This window comes from Oncorhynchus mykiss, chromosome 32 (assembly GCF_013265735.2).
Source record: "Oncorhynchus mykiss isolate Arlee chromosome 32, USDA_OmykA_1.1, whole genome shotgun sequence".
Lineage (NCBI taxonomy): Eukaryota > Metazoa > Chordata > Actinopteri > Salmoniformes > Salmonidae > Oncorhynchus > Oncorhynchus mykiss.
This window is the reverse complement of record NC_050572.1, coordinates 33,284,031-33,303,905: the sequence shown is the minus strand read 5'-3', so window position 1 is coordinate 33,303,905 and position 19,875 is coordinate 33,284,031. Positions and strand designations below refer to the sequence as shown.

The following is a 19,875-nucleotide window of genomic DNA, read 5'->3' as shown; positions in this document are numbered from 1 at the left end:
GGAGACTAAATAAATTCGGCATATATGGAAGTTGCACTTGTGTCTTAAACAACTACCCACAATCACAATAATTTTCCCACAATCATATAACGTTTAGCCTACAGTTACTTGAAACTTCTTTCTTTGAAACATTTTATTTGACATTTTCAATACATCACAAATACTCATCTTCTGATAATAATCTGTATTCAGTAACAGCTCAAGGTAGAAGTTTCCTGGGTGAACACAGATCTAGGATCAGATACCATCCCCAGCTCCTAACGAAACATCTCTGCCTTTCTCCAAATGAGAAAATGAATTTAGAATTGAGTCCACTCTGTATAGTGGCAATATCCCAAATAGGCTCGCCCATATCTAACGCATGCGTAGTTTGATGTCGCAGTGGAAGCCACAATGCTTGCAACCGAAATATGAGCGTTGTCAAGAGAATATATGCGGTTCTAACAAATATAAGGGTCGTGTTGAGACTGGAAATTGATATTGTTTGCTTGCATGGATTACTGCAGTTGTGTCAAGGAAACATTTCAATCAATATTTCTGTAAATCCAAGCCGCACCACGTGGGTTGGGTTTGTCCAATCGGTGCAAAGCTGTGATACACGAAAGTATGCTCTTTGTTCTGGATTTTGCAAAGTTATACGGTCTAATTAACTTTAATACAGCAACATGTGGACAAATGATATAATTTGTTACGGCAAGATGACAATCCGGATACATCAATATATTTTTTCCTGGAGCAGTTGTGTAGCCTCCAACCTTTGGCAAACAGTGCGCCATTAGCTTATTTATCACATGACTTCCCTTCCCCCACTTCATTGAATGAGGAAGAAGTCGGACATGTTGGAGGAAAATGTGTTGAAAAAAAAACGATCGTGGTGGAGGACAAGGAGATTTTTGAAGGAAAGTTTTACTCTGCGTAATGGATTTACAAATCGAGATTTTTAGTAGTTAATTTTTATGTAACCCTGGGAATCAATTTGCAAAATGTATTTTTTCCTTCATATTTACTCACGATTAAGAATATCAATGCATGGTTTAATTCAATGTTCGATGTATTTCGAGGCTTTAAAATGTATAATTTTTGTCCGTATATATTGAAAATCGTGAGAATTTAGTTCAGTGACATTGGAGAGAACGTGTAACCTTGGTGTGGGGGATGGGTATTAGCATTAGGGAACCATTTTGTACAGCTCTTAACTACTTTACGAGTTTATTTTGTTGTCGAAGGTTGGCATTTTGCTGATTCATTGTAGTTTGTTGCACGTGGACTTGGTAGAATGAGTATCTTGTCGGTATATATGATAGGAACTGTTTGGGGATTTAGTTTGTCTGAATGTAGGTTTTCTGTTTGGGTTTTCTCTGGGCAGCTCATGTTGGGAGATTGTAAGGCTTATAAATTACGATTTAGTTGAAGTGTTCAAATCGTGGATGCGGCCTACATGGGTGTTATTGAAGCAGAGCAACATGGCTCTAAAATTCTTAAAACCGATGCAACCTTTGTGCTTGAAGTGTCTCATAGTAATTCTTATAAAAGTGATTGATTGATATCCGAAACTCTACTTTGATAACCATTTCAGCAAGAGTTGAGAGAAATGCTGTGTCATTCAATGGAGGGCAATTTCCTTTACCACTTTGGCTTAGGGTGGAAGTTTGCCTTTATAAGCCATTTAAAAAACCCAGCTTGAGTGCGAGTTATGGTATTTTATCCATCAGATGTTAAGCCACTAAGTTCTGAAATATTAGGCCTTGGATAATGATGGCCTTTTTCAGTTGTCTGTAAATTGTCATCTTGGTTAAATGTAGCTAGGTCAAACAGCACGTGGCTCTTACTTGGTATACGAGTAGTTTAGAACTAGGCGTTATGATCGCCTTTGTTTCAATGCAGGGAGTGGTATTTCTTGTACATTGTGACACCATCTCATAGGCTAATAATTTGTATGCAGACAGTAAAGTTCGTGTGCACTCTTTGCACTTCAAGATGGCGCTCCAACACTTGGGAAGGACTAAAATGCGGCTACTCGGAGAGAAATGTGTCGTTGAGCGCTCGGCCTACGTTTGGCATCTGATAGATACGCGTGACCGGACTCGCTAACCAATGGCTTGCTTTCTGTTTACTCTGGAAGTTCGCGCTAGAGATTCAGCGACCAATCATTATCGTTGCTCTGCCCACGTTGACGTAATGTAATTTGATGAGTGAAAGGGCGGGTTTTGGGATGTCGCATTTCGTAAAAGAGTAGCGACGTAAAACAACCACAAAAAAATAATAATTTTTGAGTGATGGGAGGTCTAGTCAGTGATAACGAGAATTTTGTTTGATTGACAATAACAATATGCGAATAGGTTGGATGAAAAGCATAATAGAAAAACAAAGTTATTTGGGGGGCTGTGCTAACTCTGGCGGACGTATTCAACTGCGAATAGAAAATACGGGGCGTAGTCTTAAGTTACCGTATCCAATAGGATGAGTGGTTGGTCTATAAAGTATCGGGCGTAGACGTGAGTTGCCATTTCGCTGAAGCAGTGGTCAGTCTAGTGCTGTGGGGGCTGGAGGAAAGGACGGGCGAAGCAGGAACTTGAATATTGGTATTTAAACAGAATCCGGATCCATCCTGATGGAGACGGCCATAAACCCGCCCCATGACAGGTACCGATCGGAACAATTGACTTTAAGTTTGCGATCTGACAGGATATTGTTGCATTAAGATTTGCATTAACTCACAAACCGATGTTTTCTTATTACCGACATGTACACTGGCTGTACATCCAAAGACTGCTCAGCCGGCGTAGAGCGTTTATATATTTTTTGCAATAAAAAAATATATATTGGACGTTTGTCAGGATATGACCACTCTTCGTCAACCTGCAAAATAACACTTAATTGGGACGACTGTCGTTTACATTTTGCTGCACCGACGCCATCTTCCCAGCGTCTCGGCTAGCTAGTCCTTGCTGTAGTTTTGCCTAGCCCAGTAAGAAGTGAACTAGTTTCACGTTGTGACTGTATATTATTGCTGGCGACGTTGGGGATCAGCTTGCCGTGTCAGCTAGATACGTTAGTTGCAGACGGCTATTGCTTGCCAGGGAGTCTGCTTTATGTACCGCGCTAGCTACCATGGGGATAAGCTTGCTGTGTCAGTTAGCTAGCTACGGGTACGGCAGACGGCCATTACTTGCGAATAAGTCTGCTTGGTAGCGATCTAACAAGTAGCTAGTTTCCGCTAGCTCAAGTTGACAAATTCGCATGGATTTACTGTAGCATAATCGCGAATGTTTTCCTTAGCTACGTTACTAGCCATCTCGTCGAGTAAAAGCCGACGTTTTGCTAATCACAACACAGCAGTGGCTAACGTTAGCTAGTGATTGTGGTGGCATGATAGGCTTATTTTTAAAAAAAAATGTATTTGACCTTTATTTAACTAGTTAAGCTGGTTAGCCAAGGTAAGCTCGTAAGGTAGCTAGCTATCCTTACCTGTTGGGGCTATTTGGAGAGCCTCGGTCTCGTGTATTTGGATGGGGAACTATAGCTAGTTAACTAGCCAGCCGGCTAGTCCAATTTGTTTTGCGGACACGTGAAATGTTTAGTGAACGTTACATTTCATAGCTGCGTTTCGGTTACGTAATAGTGCTGATCATTTAGTCATTCTGTATCATTTCCGCCTAATGCCAGGCCCATGCAATGGTATTTTTAACAGCGTGTGCAAGTCACGTGTCTAATTGGACGGAAATAGTTACCCATCAGTTGCTTGCAATGGCCTCACAGTCCACTTACCTTTCCTCTCACCAAACTTTTTATGTTACTACAGTACTGGACATCGTTTAATCTGAAAGTGATATATTACTGCTCACATAATAGTGAACTAGTCCAGTGCAACGTTCTCAATGGTGGTCTTCCATTTCCCCACATTTCTTTTTTAAAGGTAGTGCTGCACATGTACAATTATAACATTATACGTTTTTTGTTGCTGACCAGTCTCAGCGACGTAAGTGTTTTGAGTATTAAAAAAAAAACTTTTATAATAAAGTACATCAAATGTCAAATGTGTTTTCCAACTTGTATCATTGAATAACAGCTGATATTAAACTGTATATAGGGGAGGGGTTATCTCTGACTTGGATTGTCCTCTTGATCAGTATAGGCTACACCCCAAGTTTACCTGTCATCAAGAAACTCTGAAAGTCTTCATTTTGTAGAATTGGTAATGGAACAATCATGACAGCATGACCTCCACAACGGGCACTGTGCAGCAGTAGTGTTACTAATTTGTTTGGGTTCCTGTTGAGGTAAGCACAGGTGAATATTAAATTCTGCTCAAATAGTCTCTGTGTTCACTTATGAGGAAGACGCAGCCCAACCGATCTAGTCCTGAATGAAGGGACGCACAGACTACAGTATGGAATGGTTTGCTCTTTTGATATTCACTTGAGCATAAAATAGATTTATCACATGCGCCGAATGCTACTGGAGTATGCCTTGTGTACTTTTCCCAACGATTCAGGGTTTATGAAAAAAATAAGGTATAAATTACACAAGGTCAATATATACAGGGAGTATCAATACTAGATCAATGTGCTTGAGGTAGAGATGTGTGTAAAAAGTGACTAGGCATCTATATAGAGATTAGAGAATTGGATCAGCCAAACAAACCACAATTGGTTAATCTTATTTGAGTATTGGGGATTGGCAGTAAATATTGAACCCCTGCTTTTCTGGTGTAAGCACAAGAAGACATGGCACCCAGTTGCGTCACTGAACTTTTCCATGTTTCTTAGCTTGTCTGTATAGAGGAAGTTGTTCATTATTGGTAACATTATGAAGAAAGCACCAAAGAGTATTTGTCTATAAGTGGCTTCTAATTGCCAACAAACTGCACTCTTAAATAGTTGGTCAATTATGTACACACAGTTAATACTCACAGGGCATGGAATACAAATCAAAACATTTTGGCACTGTTTTACTCGTGTATATAAACTTGCCCTTCATTCAGAGGTATGGCGTATGTAAATCATTCTGCTCATAGGGCACTTGAACAGGGTTAAGGTAACTTGTGAGTTGATTGAAGATATCACTGCACTCTTGAGCCCCTCGATTTAAGATTTATTTTGACACATGCATATTGTATTTTGGTCACAATGCTAAATGTACACACCACAATTGACTGCAGACTTGGACTTCTACTTTGCCTCTATTGTAGGTGATGGTGGGGGGGGTAGTGCCTAGTTACCATGGTTATACCAGCATACCATCCAATGGAACAGACTTGTTAGCTTCGTTGCCATGGCGCAATGGGCAGTTAAATGCATGCAAATGGCTTTCCCTTTTTTCTGTAGCATTGCTCTCCTCAAAGCCTCTGGGTGTATAATGGCGGGATTATGGGATCATATCACCAGTACACAATGGTCAATGCATTCGAGTCCACAGTTTCAATTAACAAGCTGCTTGTATGTTAATTTATGTTCACTATGAGTATCACTGTTGCTGTGTATGTCCAGCCAGGCTCTTATCACAGTTTTAACAGATTTGTGTTTCCGTTGAGACCACTTCAGCCCACAGATATCAGCCAGGGGCACTAAACCACGGCCGGCACAAATGATTCATCAGTCATTGGGTTCCTTGTCTTGGTTTATTGCATAAGCTTTTTGGCAATTCGTAAAGTGAACCACACAAATGCCTGCCTGAGGCCAGCTGTCCAAGAACTCCTGAAACCACACCCAGATTCCAGTGTCATAGATCACCACATTTTCTACAGCCTGTGACGGTATGGGTATTGAGGCTAATCTTCTAGTTTTTGACAATGCTGATGAGGCAGTTGTGAATCGTAACTAACTCAAAGCTCAACTGAAACCGAATCATGGTGCGGGCGCATGACTCACTTTTGTTAACCTGTCTTAATTTTAAGACGTTTAGAGAGGGCTAGCTAGGTAGAAGGCTAGCTCTACAAAGGCTGCTGTGTCACATCCAATACCCCCTCCTTTCTCCGCCTCCCAATTCTTCTCTATGCCCCACTGCTCTATGCTTATTCCCTCCTCCCTGTCCGTCAACAGCTCCCTGGGCGGGGTCGACATAGGCCTGCAGGGCGTCATGACGATGGAGCAGGGCCCTCCGGGCCCCGGCAAGCGCATCCGGAAACCGTCACTGCTGTTTGAGGGATTCGAGGGCCCGCCTTTGCTCCCCCATGGGCAAGCGCCCCCCTCTGGGTCACCACGGCCCCTAGTGTACGACACCAACCGGCAGGGCCGCGCCACCAACCAGCTGCAGTTCCTCCAGAGAGCCATGATGAAGTCCCTGTGGAGGCACCACTTCGCATGGCCCTTCCATGAGCCTGTAGACGCCTCCAAGCTCAGCTTGCCTGTGAGTGTCCCTGCAAGCCACTACCAGAGAGCCCAGTCACATTGTGCTTTAGCTAAAAGAAGACCGACAACAGTGGCTATTTATAGATATTCAAATAGAGTTATCTTGTTTGCATATTAGGATGTCTGTTTTCAGAACCAACTGTAGAATTATTCATCTTTTAGGTTGGGAAGTTTTATAGAAGCTTCTTTTTTTAAACATTTTTTTAAAGCTTGCAGACAATACAGTACTGAATAGGTCTGTAGAGCTCAGTGTACTTATCGGTAGAGCAGCATTAAGTAAACCTGCTCCTCTCTGCCTCAGGACTATCACAAGATCATCAAACAGCCCATGGACATGGGGACCATCAAGAGGCGCCTGGAGAACAACTACTACCGCAGCGCCAGCGAGTGCATGCAGGACTTCAACACCATGTTCACCAACTGCTACATCTACAACAAGGTGTGTGTGACATTTTCAGTCAGAAATAAGGCTTTGACCAACTGAGGTTACTGGCTGGACACTAGAGGGAGTCGAAACTCCAGTTGAGTAACAAAGCTCACTGTCCCCATTATCTATTTATATTTTACAGCCCTGGAAGCTGTCACTAATAAACACAGTCTGGTAGAAATGAGGCTGATCTCACATCTTAATTAGGGAAGTTACATGTATTCTCCAGCCGAATAAAGCTTTTCCATGGTGACTGTCTCCCAGCCAACAGATGACATTGTTCTGATGGCCCAGTCCCTGGAGAAGGCTTTCCTTCAGAAGGTTGCCCAGATGCCCCAGGAGGAGATAGAACTGCCCCCTCCTCCCCCACGGGGCAAACCGGGCAAGCCAGGCAAAGGACGCAGAGCCGCAGGTGAGCATGAGGGGGGTTGTGTGATTCTGTTTGTGTACGGCTAATGAATGTTTTTGAGTGTGATTGTTTTTTTTGGGGGGGGGGGGGGGGGGGGGTACTTTTTGTATGATTATTTTGGGGGAAACGTGTTCTGTTTTGATATTGACTCAGATGATATATATATATATATGCCATTTAGCCATGACGCTTTTATCCAAAGTGATGCATATATATTTCTTATGGGTGGCCCCAGTGGGAATCGAACCCACAAACCTTGGCATGGGCAAACACCATGCTCTACCAACTGAGCCACACAGGACGCCGTGAATACGCATAATCTCCCATGCGTAATACATTTTTCTTCATTTGCCTCAGTACTAGGAGGAGTGACCACTGCTCACCAGGTCCCGGCAGTGTCCCAGTCCGCGTACTCTCCCCCCACGCCAGACACCCCGGAGTCGCTGCTCTCCACCCCCCCACAGACACTCCAGGCCAAGAGTTTACCTCCTACCCTCCACAGTACTCCTGCTATGCTAGGCTTACCCCCCACACAGCCCACAGCCAAGGTAAGGGCAGCAGTCGATACACAAATACTGTCAACTACTGTCTGTGCACTGTTCACTTACCCCTAAACTACACTAATGTTGTACAACTTTACCTTATGGCCTTGCAGCTGACAGTGCTACTGTAAATGAAAGTACCTACTGATCAAAGTGTTTGCGACAATGTTAGGGCAGCAGTTGGTGACATCATCTGTCGTTTAGAATGATCTGAAATGGCAGGCTGTTCGGTCAATGACGAGCCCCTGTGTCTCTGTCTCAAACAGAAAAAGGGAGTGAAGCGGAAAGCAGACACCACCACCCCCACCACCATGGCCATGCCCATACCCATCACCATGGGCGTTGGCGGGATTGGCATGGGCATGGTCGGTGGACCCGACTCCCCGTTGACACTCACCTCGCTGGGGGTAGGCCAAGGCCTCGGCATGGGCATGGGGATGGGTATTGGTATTGGTATGGGCCGCGGCAGAGGCATGGCGGGCGCCAAAGCAGCTGCAGGGAGGCGGGGAGTCAGTGGGCGCCCTATCAAGCCACCGAAGAAAGACCTGCCTGACTCGGTGCAGCTCCAGCCGGTGCGACGAGGCAAACTGGGCCAGCAGCTCCGGTACTGCAACGGGATTCTCAAAGAGCTGCTGTCCAAGAAACATGCGGCGTACGCCTGGCCTTTTTACAAACCAGTGGACGCCTCCATGCTGGGCCTACATGACTACCACGACATCATCAAGCAGCCCATGGACCTCAGCACCATCAAGGTACATGCCCTACCACACAGCCTGTTTTGTAATCCTTATGGACTCTAGGTAGGGCTGTACATCACAGCTTCATCAAGCACCATAAAGGTAGACTGTCAGTAATTATGTGACGTTAACTTCCTCCACTCTCCCTCTGCAGAGGAAAATGGACAGTCGAGAGTACCGGGACGCCCAGCAGTTTGCCGGTGACGTCAGGATAATGTATTCTAACTGCTATAAGTACAACCCTCCAGACCATGACGTGGTAACCATGGCACGCAAACTACAGGTACGGGTCAACACATTTTACGCATGGAGATATGTCTTTTCCTGGCTGAGTTTTTATGGCCTTGCACAGTAGTTTCACACAGCTGAATGGACACGAGTGCGCTGGTCTGATATAGTCCTCCCCCTCTCCAGGACGTCTTTGAGTTCTGCTTTGCCAAGATGCCCGACGAGCCTGCGGCCCCTCCCGCTTCCATGGGTGGACGCTCCTCATCTTCTTCCTCTTCCTCCTCGTCCTCGTCTGAGAGCGACCCCAGCAGCGAGAGCGAGAGCGACAGCAGCCCCAGCTCGGACAGCGAGGAGGAGCGTGCACACCGCCTGGCCGAGCTGCAGGAACAGGTGTGTACACAGGTAGACTGACCCGGCCCTGCGTCCACCGCAACACCACACACACACCATCACACTGCATCCTCACTATAATACATGGCATTTTAGTCATTTAGCGGATGCTCTTATCCAGAGCGACTTAAAGTTAGCCTTTTCATCTATAGCTAGATGGTTGAGACAACCATATCTCAGTCATAGTGAGTACATTTTTCTTCAATAAAGTAGCTGTCAGCAAAGTCAGTGCTATTAGGAAAAGTCATGTATAGGATTTTTGTATTTATATACAGTGTGTAATATATCTTTTTTTTGCAAAAGTATTTCTGTATACCTTAGCTGGAAGTGGTTGCCACAACAGTCACTGACCATGTCCTCTCCACGGTCCCATCAGCTGAAAGCAGTTCATGAGCAACTGGCCGCACTCTCCCAGGGCCCCATCGTCAAGCCTAAGAGGAAGAAAGAGAAGAAGGACAAGAAGAAGAAGAAGAAGCCCGAGAAGCATCGGGGAAGCCGGGTGCCAGTCGAAGAGGATATGCCCATCCGGCCGCCCAAAACGCCCAAGGTCACCAAGACGTCGAAGATGCCGAAGACACCTAAGACCAAGAGCAGCAAAGGGGGCTCCACACAGGGCAAGAGGGGCACTGGCAAGAAGAGCAACAAGAGCAAGTGGGTGCTCTCTGCTAGCAGCGCTTCAACATCTCTCTGTCATGATATGATTTATTGTCTCCATGCTATAAAAATTCCTCAAAAGTATTCCTGACAAAAACAAAATGTGCACCTTCAGGATTGAATCATTAAATCACACTTTCACCCTCAGGTCCTCCAAGAAGTCGCAGGCGGTGATGCTCAGCATGCACCAGATGAGCGCTGCCGCCATGCTCCCCCACTACGACTCAGAGGAGGAGGACGAGGTGTCGCCCATGAGCTACGACGAGAAGCGCCAGCTCAGCCTGGACATCAACAAGCTGCCCGGGGAGAAGCTGGGCCGCGTGGTTCATATCATCCAGGCGCGCGAGCCATCGCTGCGCGACACTGACCCAGAGGAGATCGAGATAGACTTTGAGACGCTCAAGCCGTCCACGCTGCGTGAGCTGGAACGCTACGTTATGACCTGCCTCCGCAAGAAGCCTCGCAAACCTTATGGTGAGAGAGCTTTCCTATGTAGTGCCAGATCTGTTTTCAAATCTTCTCTGGTCCCTGGTATGTGTCCCTGGATGGGTGCGACCATAGGGTTTTTCTGTCACAATTTTGGTCAAATGTCATAAAGATTTCCCCTGTTCCCAAGATTTCACTGGGTAGCATTATAGTGACTTAATCTCCGGTTTATTTGGATCGGTTGGTGAATGCAGACATTGCATCATCTAACCTCCCGGTCTCCTCTCTGTTAGTAGGGAAGAAAGGTGGAGCAGGGAAGTCCCGGGAGGAGCTGGCTCTGGAGAAGCAGTTGGAACTGGAGCAGAGGTTGCTGGATGTCAGCGGGCAGCTCAACTCTGGCAAGAAGCCTCAGAAAACCAAAGGTGAGTCAGAATAAATCTGGATCACTGCCCACAGAGTAGACATGACAACTAATTTCAGAGCATGCATAGAGATGTGAAACTACAAGCCCAAATGTATTTAAATATTACTGTCTCAGTACATTTTCACTAGCATATGGCCATGTCGACCTACATAGCATGTCATGAAGAAGTTCTGAACGAGATCAGCTCGGGTCTTTGGAAAACGTGTGGGGTTATCTTAACATTATATTACAAGTATTTTATCTTGTGTGTATCGCTCAGCAGAGAAGCCCAGTGCTGTGGAGCCCCATGCCGTGGCGTCTCGCCTCAGCGCCAGCAGCTCCAGCTCAGACTCTTCTTCCTCTTCCTCATCGTCGTCCTCTGACACCAGTGACTCGGACTGAATGCTCCGGAAGGACGGGCCTGGATCCCGCAAACCCCGGATAGGACAGTGCAGAACTGCTAACAGAGCCGCAGGCGGATCAGACTATAGTCAGAACTGACCTGGAATTAAGAGAAAGCTTTCCCTGTGTCCAGAGAAGCCAAACCCAACAGAAAGTGGATGGAGAAATATTGAGTTGTTTCATTGCTTTAGTAACCTAGAGGGTTGACAGAGAATTGCATCGTCTCATTGGAAAAAGTGCCCACGGTAGGATCTCTACAGGCTCTAGAAAGACGGCAGGATCTCTACAGGCTCTAGAAAGACGGCAGGATCTCTACAGGCTCTAGAAAGACGGCAGGATCTCTACAGGCTCTAGAAAGACGGCAGGATCTCTACAGGCTCTAGAAAGACGGCAGGATCTCTACAGGCTCTAGAAAGACGGCAGGATCTCTACAGGCTCTAGAAAGATGGCAGGATCTCTACAGGCTCTAGAAAGATGGCAGGATCTCTACAGGCTCTAGAAAGACGGCAGGATCTCTACAGGCTCTAGAAAGACGGCAGGATCTCTACAGGCTCTAGAAAGACGACAGGATCTCTACAGGCTCTAGAAAGCGAGACGGGTGGATAGGTCCAGAACTCTGGGATCATCTTGTACTATGTCTTTCTCGCCACACTGTGTATATACCGTGTACAAATATATAAATATATATTTTTCTTTTATAAAGAAGAATTTTAAGGAATCCTCAAATGTGGGGAGAAAGTAAAGGTGTAGAAAGGCTGGCTTTAGTCTTTCTGTATAGAGGGCAAAGTGTGTGTGAGAATGTGTGGGGCACGGCCTCGCACAGTAAACACAGTCCTGCTTAGTTGTTCATCTTGTTGATGCAGGTTGTTTAAATCATTGTGCATTGTAAAGCACCTTGGCTCAGTATAAATGTATGAACTGCACACATGGAGAAACTGAAGAGCATCAAGACCGCAACATACGCATGTACTTCTACAGCTTGAGAGGGGTGTCCGTTGTACACATTTAATGAGACGTTTTGGTTTAAGCAAACTAACTTTTTCCTATTTTTTTTTCACTCTGTAAATGACGTGTTTCTATCTTCTTGTGACCAACCTGCAAATAAATTGTGAGGACATGTCTCAATTCAACATTTACCTACACACAAACAGATTCTTCCCTTGTTGTGTTCCGTCAATTGGATACGTCTAGTGAAGTCTACAGACTACTGAATGGTCACATCTCTCTTGCAAGACATTTGAACTTGCATGGGTAGTGCACAATGACTAGATTGAGACTTCACTTTTTCATTTCACTTTGTCTGGGGGAATTTTTAAAATGTTATATATAAATATAGAGATTTGATCTTAGTACGGTTCAGTGGGGTGCTGACATGCCTTCCTTGTACCCCAGATGTGATTCCCATACCGTTGCCATAGCAGTGCTTTGCGGCACAGAACCACACTATTTATTTTAACTACTTGGCCTTTTAACTTTTTGGCAGCTGGATGTTTTATTCAATTTAGCTAAATCTGGTTTGGGAAGAAGATTGTAGTGACCATTTCCTTGCTCATAGTGCGATTAACAGAAGCTGTATATATGCTTCATGAGATTCGGAGGTACTAAACTGATTTAGTTAAGAATCGTGCTTTTTTTTTTTATATAATAGTTTGAGAATTTAGATTTTGTACTTGTGTGATCAGTTATTTATTTCCCGGGGATTTGAATGGAATCCTGGAATCTTTATTGCATTTACTTGAAGGCAATGGAGAAAGTTATATTGGTAATAATGACAAAAACTACAAGCAAAAATGTGTACAGCTCTAAGGAAAAAAGGCAAGACTTAGACTTTAAAAAAGTGTGGAGCATGTTTCTACCAGAGGTTCCTGGTTTTGCTTTCGTTCTCTTAGTCATGTTCTTCCCCCCTACAATTGAGTGGTTGTTTCTTGTGTTCGGTTTCTTTTCTAAGAAAAAATACTTTGAACTGTCCACCTCTAAAAATAAAGAGAGCGAGAGAGAGAGCTCTTTAACATTGACTTTGTGTCTGTTTTGATCAAGAAAATGGGTCCATGGAATGATTTGATACAGGGATGAGAAGCTTTCACTTATTAGGGACAATTGTTTTCAAGAGATGAACTTCTTACCATGAGGACATGGATCACTAGATGGCAGCAGTCAGTGAAGAACATGTGTGCCGACCTATTCTCATATCTGTCAGAGAGCAACAGACCCATACACTATGTGGACACCTGCTCGTCGACCATCTCATTCCAAAAACATGGGCATTAATCTTGGAGTTGGTTCCCCCTGTGGCTATAACAGCCTCCACTCTTCTGGGAAGGCTTTACACCACTCCGGCTGACGCTTGGCATTGTGGTCTTAGGCTTGTGTGCGGCAGTGGAGGCTGGTGGGAGGAGCTATAGGAGGATGGGCTGAAATTAATGGAAGAGCTCCTCCCACCAGCTTCCACGCGATTCAGAACTCAGCGGTCCCATTCTGTGAGCTTGTGTTGCTTATCATTTTGTGACTGAGCCGTTGTTGCTCCTAGACGTTTCCACTTCACAATAACAGGACTTATAGTTCGGGGAAGCTCTAGCAGGGCAGAAATTTGACGAACTGTCTTGTTGGAAAGGTGGCATCCTATGACGGTGCAATGTTGAAAGTCACTGAGCTCTTCAGTAAGGCCCATTCTACTGCCAATGTTTGTCTATGGAGATTGCTGTGCTGTGTGCTTGACTTTATACACCTGTCAGCAACGGGTGTGGCTGAAATGGCCGAATCCAATCATTTGAAGGGGTGTCCACATACTTTTGAATATATAGTGTATTTGCCAAGGTTGAACAGTGCACACAGAGAGATCCTCACTATAGTCACAATCCTCCAGCTTCTGTACCATAATGTATCCATCTAAAAGACAGGGCAAATAACACAACCTCAGCAAAATATTATTTTTATCATGATGTTAAATACACGGTGTTATTTGGACCTATGGTTCCTGAGAACACGTTTTGAAAGGTTTTCCAAAATGTCCAAGATGGAGGGAAATCTAGCCTGACAGACCTCTTGGGTCCTTGGGGCAAATTTGTTCAGCTTAAAGAAAGACACCTACATATACATTTTTAAGCCGGGGCGACAAATATGAGGGTTTAAGTGAGACTGCTTATAACAGTGCCCCCTATAGGCCAATCAGTGCCATTATTTTTGACCAATTTTCTCATGGCCTTTCTGTGTGCCAAATTAGAAAACAAGTTACCGATCTATGCTTGAGTTACTTAACCATGTCAAGAAAAAAATAAATAAGAAGGATTCAGACAATAACAATAGGCGTTTATGGCTTCGCTGAGAACCCTTTAAAAATCTAAAAATATTCCTGGACCATCTGCAGTATCCCAGCGGACCACGAGCCCGAGGTTGAGAAACACTGATACTGTTTCGGCCTATTGAAGTGCAATTGCTTTGTCTGAATGTTTGTGCCTATAGCTTTCCATATTAGGTCAAAATATTATTATTTCTGTATTACCTGCTTCAATTAAAATATACTGAGCAATATTAATGCTGTCTTTTTGTAGGCACTTCCTCTGCAATGGCTCGTTGGCCAAAGCTTATGGTGAAACGAATGGGGTTAAACGCCGAATACGGTCTGTGGTAAACATAGGTTTAGGAGATCTTGTACAATTCGTGCTGTGATAAAGAAAAAAATATTCTGTGTGTTTTTGAAGCGTTATTGCAATCAAAACAACACATAAAAGGTCATGTTAACACTGCCTGATATTATCTCATAGAACAAAACGTATAAAATATCCTCAGCCTGTGTTACTCCTAACGAACCCCATTCAACATTCATTTCCCCGTTAGGAATGGCTGAACGAACCCACCTTAGGTTAGAATTAACCAGAGGAAACGCATTCATTTTTTTAGGACGACAAAACTGGATAGTTACAGATATGAGCTCAAACAAAACCTGTCCTGTGGCGCCATCTCCTGGATCAAGAGAGAACGAGTCGGTCTTCAACGACAACCATCATGGCGGCCACCACACGGCTCATATCAAGGTTGACTGTTGTCACGGGTTAGTGTCTTCTTTCACGCTTCGTCGGCCTTTATATGCAACTTAATACATATGTAAGGTAGGCCAATATATCTGCACTTCTCTGTAGGAAATTAGTGGGGCAGATATGTGTGCTTAGCTAGGCGCAATATATTGTGTTGTTGTAGCTGACCCTTGGGCTAGTTGTTGGACTTCAATCATTTTATTTCACTGCGGGACAATATTGTAGCTAACGGCCTTTGTAACATTGTTTCGACTAAGCTACATAACTGTTACAGTATATTATCTTCAGACATTCTTGAGCATATTTGCTTTAAAAATTACAATAATAATCTGTCCTGTGGTATCTCAACAGCAACAGCCATCCAAATCAGTTGTTAATGAAACCTCAATGACAATATCCCAATTAAGTAAATTTAACATGCACATACATTTTCTTAAGAGTATGCACATACATTTTCTTAAGAGTAAACTAGGCCATTTTTATCCAACAATCAGTCCTATATTATAGCCCTTGTGTACATAACATCCAAGTTAGTGGTGTCGAGCCCTCTCTTTACCTGCTGTGAGCTGCAGCCGATTGCCTCCTACATTTTTTGCACAACCCATTGTCTCCAGGAGGGGGCAGCGGGATTGGCCGAGCCGTATGCCAGCGATTTGCTTCCGAGGGTGCCATAGTGGTGGTCGCTGACATCAGCGAGGAGTCAGCCAATCAGACCCTGGACAGCCTGAACCATGACCACAAAGGGCAGGATCACATGGCGTCTGCTGTGGATGTTTCATCAAGGGAGAGTGTAGAGAAACTACTCACAAGCATACAGGTGATTGACTTATGTGCAGACACACACTCACTAATTCAGTGTGTGCGTTTGGTGAAATTAAGTTATTATCCTAAACCACATGCTGGCGTTTCATACTAGGAAAATGAGTCAATGATGTAACGTTTTTGGACCTTGACCTAAATTACTCCACTCAGTACTTCAGCAACAAAATCGAGAAGTTAGAAATTGCCTGAATCTGAAGAGACTTTGTGTGAGTGAGTCACTGAATGCCGTAAGTGATTAACTCATAAACAATGTGCTGTGATACCCTGCTGCAGTGTCGGTACTTCCAGCCTCCCTCGGTATGTGTGAATGCTGCAGGGATCACTCGGGATGAGTTCCTCCTGAAAATGGAGGACGAGGACTTTGACAAGGTTATCCAAGTCAACCTAAAGGTATTACCCTTTGTTCTTATTGTCCTGACCACAATATATTTATATCAGTGGAAGAAAAGCATCAAGGGTTTCTCTCTCTTTAGGCTCAGTGACTGTTTTACGTTGATGCACTGAAATCAGAGTTAAAACGTTGTTACAATAAATAGTGCTTCCTAACCTCGTCTCCCACAAACCCCTCTCTTTCCCCTCTATCAGGGTACATTCCTCCTGACTCAGGCTGTTGGCAAGGCTCTGGTTGCCTGTGGAGCTCCTAAAGGCTCCATTATTACCGTGGGCAGCATTGTGGGCAAGGCGAGTCCGACATCTTAGCTATTGGCACCCCAGGCATTATCTTTCAAACAGACTTACATTCATTCCTGCCATTCTTTAACCTTCTCTTTGTGTTTCTGGCTGTTACCAGGTGGGCAATATTGGACAGGCAAACTACTCTGCTTCCAAAGCAGGTGTGGAGGGCCTGACCAGAACTGCAGCCAAGGAGCTGAGCAGGTGAGACACACCTGGGTTATGTTCATTAGGGCAAACCGTAGCAAAATGTTTTGAAACAGAGACAAAAATGAGCATTTTAATATTGTACAAGTTGAGATGGTACTGACCCTTTTTGGGCTGTTATCTTCTGTGCTGTGTCTACTGAACATGACCCTGCATTTGATTTCAACACCCCAAATTTGACCCATTCACCAATAGAGAGAAGATGAATAGGCTATAAACATGATTTAGTGAGGAGGGCCGGTCTCCTGATAGCAATGGAATTTAAGCTTACGAGTGTTTTAACAATCCATTGTTCCTATGGCGAAAGATAAGGTGTGTTTCCCAAAACACCAGGCAGAGAAAACATTCACTAAGTGCGTCGTTGGAGCCTGTGTCCATCTGATAGGATCTTTCGGATCAGCTTTCTCCATTCAAATCTTATTTTAACATTAGAATTAGTCCACAAAACTGACGGTGGATCAGCTCCTAGAGATATATTATTACTTGGCTGCAAATATTGAGCTTTATTGTAATGCTTACTCTATAATAACTTAATCACAGATTTGACACATCATGTTGTAATACATCAGGAAATTACAGACAGTGTAGCCTACAATCATTTTTAAAAATGTTGCCTTTATTTATCTCGGCAAGTCGGTTAAGAACAAATTCTTATTTACAATGACGGCCTACCCCGGCCAAACCCGGACGACGCTGGGCCAATTGTGCGCCGCCCTATGGGACTCTAATCAACGCCGATGTGATTCCGCCTGGATTCGAACCAGGGACTGTAGTGTCGTCTCTTGCACTGAGATGCAGTGCCTTAGAACGCTGCGCCAGTGGCAAAATAGAACTCAACTGACTGAAATAGATCGGCCCATATAGCCTTTAAGCCTACTGTATGTTTTTATCTTTCAAGACATTGGCAACTTTGCATTGGGCGGTCACAGAGCGACAGATAAACGCCTTGATTCTATGTTTAGCGGAGACCTTCTGTGTTTAAAAGTGACTCCGAAGGGAGCAGAAAAAAAGCATTAAATGACCACTTTGCTGTTCTACGAGTAAAGAGCGTTTTCAGGTGCAACTTCACTAACGCTGGTTTTGGGAAACAGCTCTGAGTTTTAAGGATGCTCCTATGAAGGTTCTAATGAACTTAGCCTTAAGATGCGTTTGGGAAACGGGGCCCAGGTGTGGTGTGAAGTATGAATACTGCCTAAAACCTAACATACAACTGCTCTCTTTCTCCAGATATGGGATCCGGTGTAACTGTGTGCTTCCAGGGTTTATAACCACACCCATGACTGATAAAGTACCAGAGAAAGTAATCAGTCAGGTACGACTGAGTTCTCCTTTTTTATATTAGATACAAAGTCACTGTTGTTTTTGTATAAAAGTGTGTTTTTAACTTGCTGTGTTTGTGTGTGCAGCTTACGTCCATGGTGCCACTGGGGAGGATGGGAGAGCCTGCAGGTAAGAATACTGTATACATACTGTACACCTCTGTGCAGTAGAGCACATCACAAATGCAGAACTCCGTTCCCTTTATAATCAAGTTATAAGACTTAACCTCGCTCTGTCTCTGTGTGTGTGTAGAGGTAGCTGATGTATGTGCCTTTCTGGCTTCGGATGACTCTCGCTACATCACTGGAACCAGTATTGAAGTAACAGGTAATGGACCCACCTGAAATACATTCAAATGATTGAGTAATGTTTAACAGGAAATGCCTTTTTTTTTTTTTACTGCTGTCCTGTTGACAAAAAGCATTTCCTACTCACCTCCAGGAGGCCTTTTCATTGGCTGAGACAACAGTCCATCATCCTCATTAAGACCAATGAGGCAAGTTCCCATCTCGGTCCAGGAATGGAGTATCGCTTCAACGTTCACATTGTGCCTTCGCTTGTAATAATGCAACTGATTGTTTTGTAAATCTAGTCAATATGTACAAGGTAAATGTGCAATAAATGAAAACCAATGTTTGTAACTTTTGAGATCTCGTGTTGCGGAGAGAGTTCACAATACAGAGAGCGGGTCAGTCAGTGTTCAGTGGTTTCCCAATGTAACCAAGTTACACCTCTAAACGCTCTACATTTATGTACAGTTACTATCATTTAACTAGTGAAACTTCTACTAGTCATTACTAACAGGGTTGGATTTAGATGTTTATGAACAGAAATGGCTGGCTTCACACATGCAAAAGGTACTCTAATACAGTATGCACACAGAGAAAATGTGTTGGCATGTGGTTTAATTGGAGACTTCGGACAGAAAACAACAAGCCAAGAACAAACCGAGACAGTGAAACTAAAGCAAAACAAAAACCAACAGGAAACGTGGCAAAAAAATGAAACACAAATGAAAGAGAGCAGTGGACTGTAGAGCGAGAGGGAAGCAGGCATAGATCAGAATCAAACTGGAGTGAAAACACTAGAAGGGATCTTTTGGGGTGTTGAGGTGCTAAATAGTGGAAATAAGGTTGGGATGTGACTGATTCTGGGTTAACTGGAGATTTGTGAATGTGGTTGTATTCAGCTGTCTGAGCCGCTGAACGCAGCAAGTCGAGAGGAATCAAATTGAAAATTATTCTAGCTATTGTGTAGCCCCGGGCAACATGCAACACCAGCCAGTTGAGAGAGAATAAAACAGGAGAGGGACTAAGAAAAAATAACAAGGGAGTCGAGCAGATCTTTTTAAAAAGATTATATATTACAGAAACAAACATTTTAAAAAAAAATACTTACATAAAATACTTTCTCTTTTCAGCACCATGTTTTGTTGAAACATTTGTCTTTAACAATAAAACTAACCAATAGATGCGATTTTCACTCGAAATAACAAGGTAATTTTTTTTCACCTCTGGTTTAGTTAGGTCAACCCCCCCCCCCCCCCCCCCCCCCTTCTCTGCAATATCAAAAGAAAAACAAACCAAAATACCCATAATGATATTCAACCCCATAGCCACATTACTTACTTATAAACAAAATCGTAATAATTCTTCCCCAGGTGGTTGCTAGAATTTTCCCTCCCTCCCGCTTGCTGTCCCCTGCCCACTGTGTTCTCACAACCATAGAATCCCGGTGTCTGTTTGTCGCCCACGCCATACTCCTGCAGCACAGCGCAGCTCAGCATTGGCAAACCGCAATGAAATGTAACAGCACAGTACAGTTGATTGCTAAAGGGTTACAATGAGATATCGCC

The 19,875-nt window shown here is 44.0% G+C and overlaps 2 protein-coding genes across 9 annotated transcripts; both read left to right on the top strand.

Annotated features, from left to right (window-relative positions):
* Positions 1-369: 369 nt before the first annotated feature.
* On the top strand, positions 370-12,983 carry brd2a (bromodomain containing 2a). 8 transcript variants are annotated; one of them, XM_021560559.2, is made up of 12 exons: positions 370-2,643; positions 6,042-6,348; positions 6,652-6,789; positions 7,042-7,189; positions 7,544-7,734; positions 7,995-8,480; positions 8,620-8,748; positions 8,880-9,095; positions 9,460-9,734; positions 9,886-10,211; positions 10,457-10,585; positions 10,850-12,983. In XM_021560559.2, the coding sequence occupies exons 1-12, from the start codon at positions 2,612-2,614 to the stop codon at positions 10,966-10,968; spliced, it is 2,496 nt and encodes an 831-aa protein (XP_021416234.2). In that variant the 5' UTR covers positions 370-2,611; the 3' UTR covers positions 10,969-12,983. The 8 variants fall into 8 exon arrangements, with proteins under 8 accessions (XP_021416234.2, XP_036826624.1, XP_021416237.2 ...); XM_036970729.1 differs by having other exon boundaries at positions 371-899; positions 10,847-12,983; XM_021560562.2 differs by having other exon boundaries at positions 371-2,643; positions 8,880-9,083; positions 10,460-10,585.
* Positions 12,984-14,886: 1,903 nt separating this feature from the next.
* Positions 14,887-18,661, top strand: hsd17b8 (hydroxysteroid (17-beta) dehydrogenase 8). Its single transcript, XM_021560556.2, has 9 exons — positions 14,887-15,016; positions 15,614-15,816; positions 16,095-16,211; positions 16,407-16,502; positions 16,612-16,697; positions 17,928-18,012; positions 18,107-18,149; positions 18,273-18,347; positions 18,462-18,661. The coding sequence occupies exons 1-9, from the start codon at positions 14,971-14,973 to the stop codon at positions 18,479-18,481; spliced, it is 771 nt and encodes a 256-aa protein (XP_021416231.2). The 5' UTR covers positions 14,887-14,970; the 3' UTR covers positions 18,482-18,661.
* Positions 18,662-19,875: the final 1,214 nt, after the last annotated feature.

What these genes read in the sequence shown, in the direction of transcription:
- brd2a (XM_021560557.2), top strand. Translation starts at nt 2,612, where the DNA reads ATGGAGACGGCCATAAACCCGCCCCATGACAG. An exon ending in TGGACCTCAGCACCATCAAG is followed by an intron (nt 8,481 to 8,619) that starts GTACATGCCCTA and finishes CTCCCTCTGCAG; the next exon opens with AGGAAAATGGACAGTCGAGA. An exon ending in AGGAACAGGTGTGTACACAG is followed by an intron (nt 9,096 to 9,459) that starts GTAGACTGACCC and finishes CGGTCCCATCAG; the next exon opens with CTGAAAGCAGTTCATGAGCA.
- hsd17b8 (XM_021560556.2), top strand. Translation starts at nt 14,971, where the DNA reads ATGGCGGCCACCACACGGCTCATATCAAGGTTGACTGTTGTCACGG. An exon ending in AACTACTCACAAGCATACAG is followed by an intron (nt 15,817 to 16,094) that starts GTGATTGACTTA and finishes ACCCTGCTGCAG; the next exon opens with TGTCGGTACTTCCAGCCTCC. An exon ending in TGGGCAGCATTGTGGGCAAG is followed by an intron (nt 16,503 to 16,611) that starts GCGAGTCCGACA and finishes GGCTGTTACCAG; the next exon opens with GTGGGCAATATTGGACAGGC.